The 2,718-nt window shown below is 41.6% G+C and overlaps 1 protein-coding gene across 1 annotated transcript in view; it reads left to right on the top strand.

The window, feature by feature from the left end:
* Positions 1 to 683: 683 nt before the first annotated feature.
* The window catches only part of LOC121528231 (myosin-16), a 39,077-nt gene continuing 37,042 nt past the window's right edge, over positions 684 to 2,718 (top strand). The window contains exon 1 of the mRNA XM_041815556.1: positions 684 to 747. Coding sequence (XP_041671490.1) covers positions 712 to 747 — 36 coding nt within the window. The 5' untranslated portion in view covers positions 684 to 711. The remainder of the gene's footprint in view (positions 748 to 2,718) is intronic.

The raw sequence follows: 2,718 nt of genomic DNA, 5'->3' as shown, positions 1-2,718 counted from the left end.
TGCTCTAAATCATGCTGACTCTGATTGTTGGAAGGAGGGCAACTTTGGTCAAGAATCAGGCTTATGATAGAAAATGTGTGATTATCCAACAAAAACATGGAGCTAGTTTCAGCTGACTTTCCTTCTAGATGATTCAGCAGAGTGTAGATCCCACAGAAACACAGGAGATCAAATGTGATTTAGGAAGAAAAGCAAACATGGAGGATGATCAGCTGGCTGTCCTGGCATGCATTACAGTCGCAGCTGAAATAAAAAAATGTGGAAAAGATTATGGGTGATATCCTGGTACAGTTAGCCTCAATCTGGCCTAAAATCGTCTCGTGTGCAGCCAGCTTTGTTTCCACTCTGACCCCAAAAGAACTAGAGGGTGCCTCAACTAACGTAAGAATGCACAAAATCAAAATATGAACTTTTTCTTTCATGCATAAGACTCCTAAACCATCCGGGAGTAAGTCTCAAACGTCTTTACACCGTTAGCTCTCTGTGTTTTTTGCTATTATATTAGAGCCACAACATTTATTTTGAGGCTTCTTTGAGGTTTTTGGGAAGCAGGAATTTAACAAGAAACAGATCAGAGAGACAGAAAAGGGCTGTGCATGCAGGAGGGGGTGTGGACGGTGAAATGCCGGAGGGGATCAGCAGTGAGTGTGTGTGTGTTAGTGTGTGTGGGACAGAAAGTCAGTCAGTCAGTCGGGCTGCTGCTGCCTCACCATGGCTGTTCTCTCTGCAGACGTCCTGCGCTGGCATGTGAGTCTTTAGACCGTTCGTATATCTGATAATGTGTGAAAATAATGTAGAAAAAGGAGGATATTTAAGCCTTAAGTGGTAGATTTTGGATTTAAGTTCAAATCTGTTTGACTTCTCTTTCTGGGCTTTTCTAAGAAGACAGATCAAACTCTCAGATGCCCTGCACATGTATGTTAATTCTGGTTTAAAATGATCAAGTTTGCAGGTGTGTGTGTGTTATGCAGCATTGTGTGTGTGCTGTAGGTGTTGTTGTGGTGCGTGGCCCAGGGCGTCATGCCATGTCAAACACACTTCCTGACTCTGGGAATCAGATAGCCGCTGCAGATAACGCTGCACAACATGACACAACTTGGAAAGATGCGGCTATGTTGGGAAACCAGCGATAAATTTTTACGATTTGAACACAAAGAGGGTTTGGCTGGAGATCAGTGCAGAGAAAAGCTGCTGTAGGGGATTTGTTCACATTAGATGGCTTTGATTGCTTTGGCTGGTGGAGATTTATCCTGTGAAATATTGTTTGGAGAGTTTAACCTGCTGAATGTGCACTTTTACTGCTAGAGGCAATGCAGAAATATCCCTAAATGTGTAAAAATGCTGCAGAGATCCAGAGGAACAGATGGCTTTAAGGAGTGTTTTGTTATTTTAGTACATTTGAAATGTGAAAGTAGCTTTGTCCTGTTGTAGTTGGTCCTGATAGGCCTGTTTCTCCAGTCATTTCAGCACATTTACTTGCATTTATCTTTAGTTAACTGAAATTAAAATGATTTCTGCTGCAAAAAAAAAAATCAATGTGAATGTAACCATGAGTTTCAATCTTTGCAAACCAGACTTTATCTCATGTGCAGAGAAATCTTAAATAAATTGCATTCCTATTGTCTGATATTAGACCTCACAGCCCAACAGAAACTTTTTCCAATTAACTTTGTGTTTATGCAAATTTAAAGGCTTCTTAACCTGTTAAGCCTCTTTTATTAGGATACTGCTCAAAGTTACAGTCCATCTTTAAATCAGTATAACTCTGGAACTACCAGGTCTATCTGAATGATCCAGGCACAATAATAAAGAGGGCTCTTGGGAAATGTAATCAGAGGTTTAAACATGTGTATATGTTACTGGATCTGAGAGAATCAAGTTGGCAAATGAAAAAAATCATTTTCACCTAATTGTTTTTTGCATTTTATCATATATATCTCATAGAAATAATGCATATAATTTTCAGTAGAGGTTGGGCTTTTAAATGAGACCATGCTTGTGTCTGTAGTACCAGGAACCATCCCATAGGGGTCAGAAGTGTCTGGCTATGTAGGCCACTTTGATATGTGGTCATTGATTTGAGTCCTTGCTGAGTTGGATGTGGGTAAAATGGTTTATTTGGGCTTGTAGCTGAGCTTCTTCTGTTTAATTTCATGTGTAACATGACTGTTTTTGTGCAAAACTAGAGTGCACAGAGCGAGTTTGTTCGGATGAGGGCGAGCAGGACCAGATTTGGTCCCGCTAGGGCTTCAGGGGTTAAATTCACAATATTTGAATTCTAAGATGGCGGCTTTTAATCGAAACAATATCAAAAGATGATGTCAAGGATAGAAAGGAATCATGGGGGTGATTCCCTCCTACTTCACCCTCCTATCTTGGTCAAAAGAAGCTGGAATGGGGGACGGTGAGCTTGGGCAACCATTGGTGGAGAATAGCTGTGGTCCAGTTAGCAGCACAAAACATGAATGAGGTACAGCAACACAACGGCATCTTCCTTTCACAGCAGTGTCTGATGTAAGAGTTGATTTAAAATGTTTTTGAGTCATTTCCATCCATCCATCCATTTTCTATACTGCTTATCCCGGTGGGGGTCGTGGGGGTGCTGGGATACACCCTGGACTGGTCGCCAGTCAATCGCAGGGCTGACATATAGAGGCAGACAACCAGGCCCACTCACACCCACCACCAGTTAACCTAACGAGCGTGTTTTTGGTGGTG

Source organism: Cheilinus undulatus, linkage group 20 (genome assembly GCF_018320785.1).
Source record: "Cheilinus undulatus linkage group 20, ASM1832078v1, whole genome shotgun sequence".
Lineage (NCBI taxonomy): Eukaryota > Metazoa > Chordata > Actinopteri > Labriformes > Labridae > Cheilinus > Cheilinus undulatus.
This window is presented reverse-complemented; position numbering and strand designations above follow the sequence as displayed.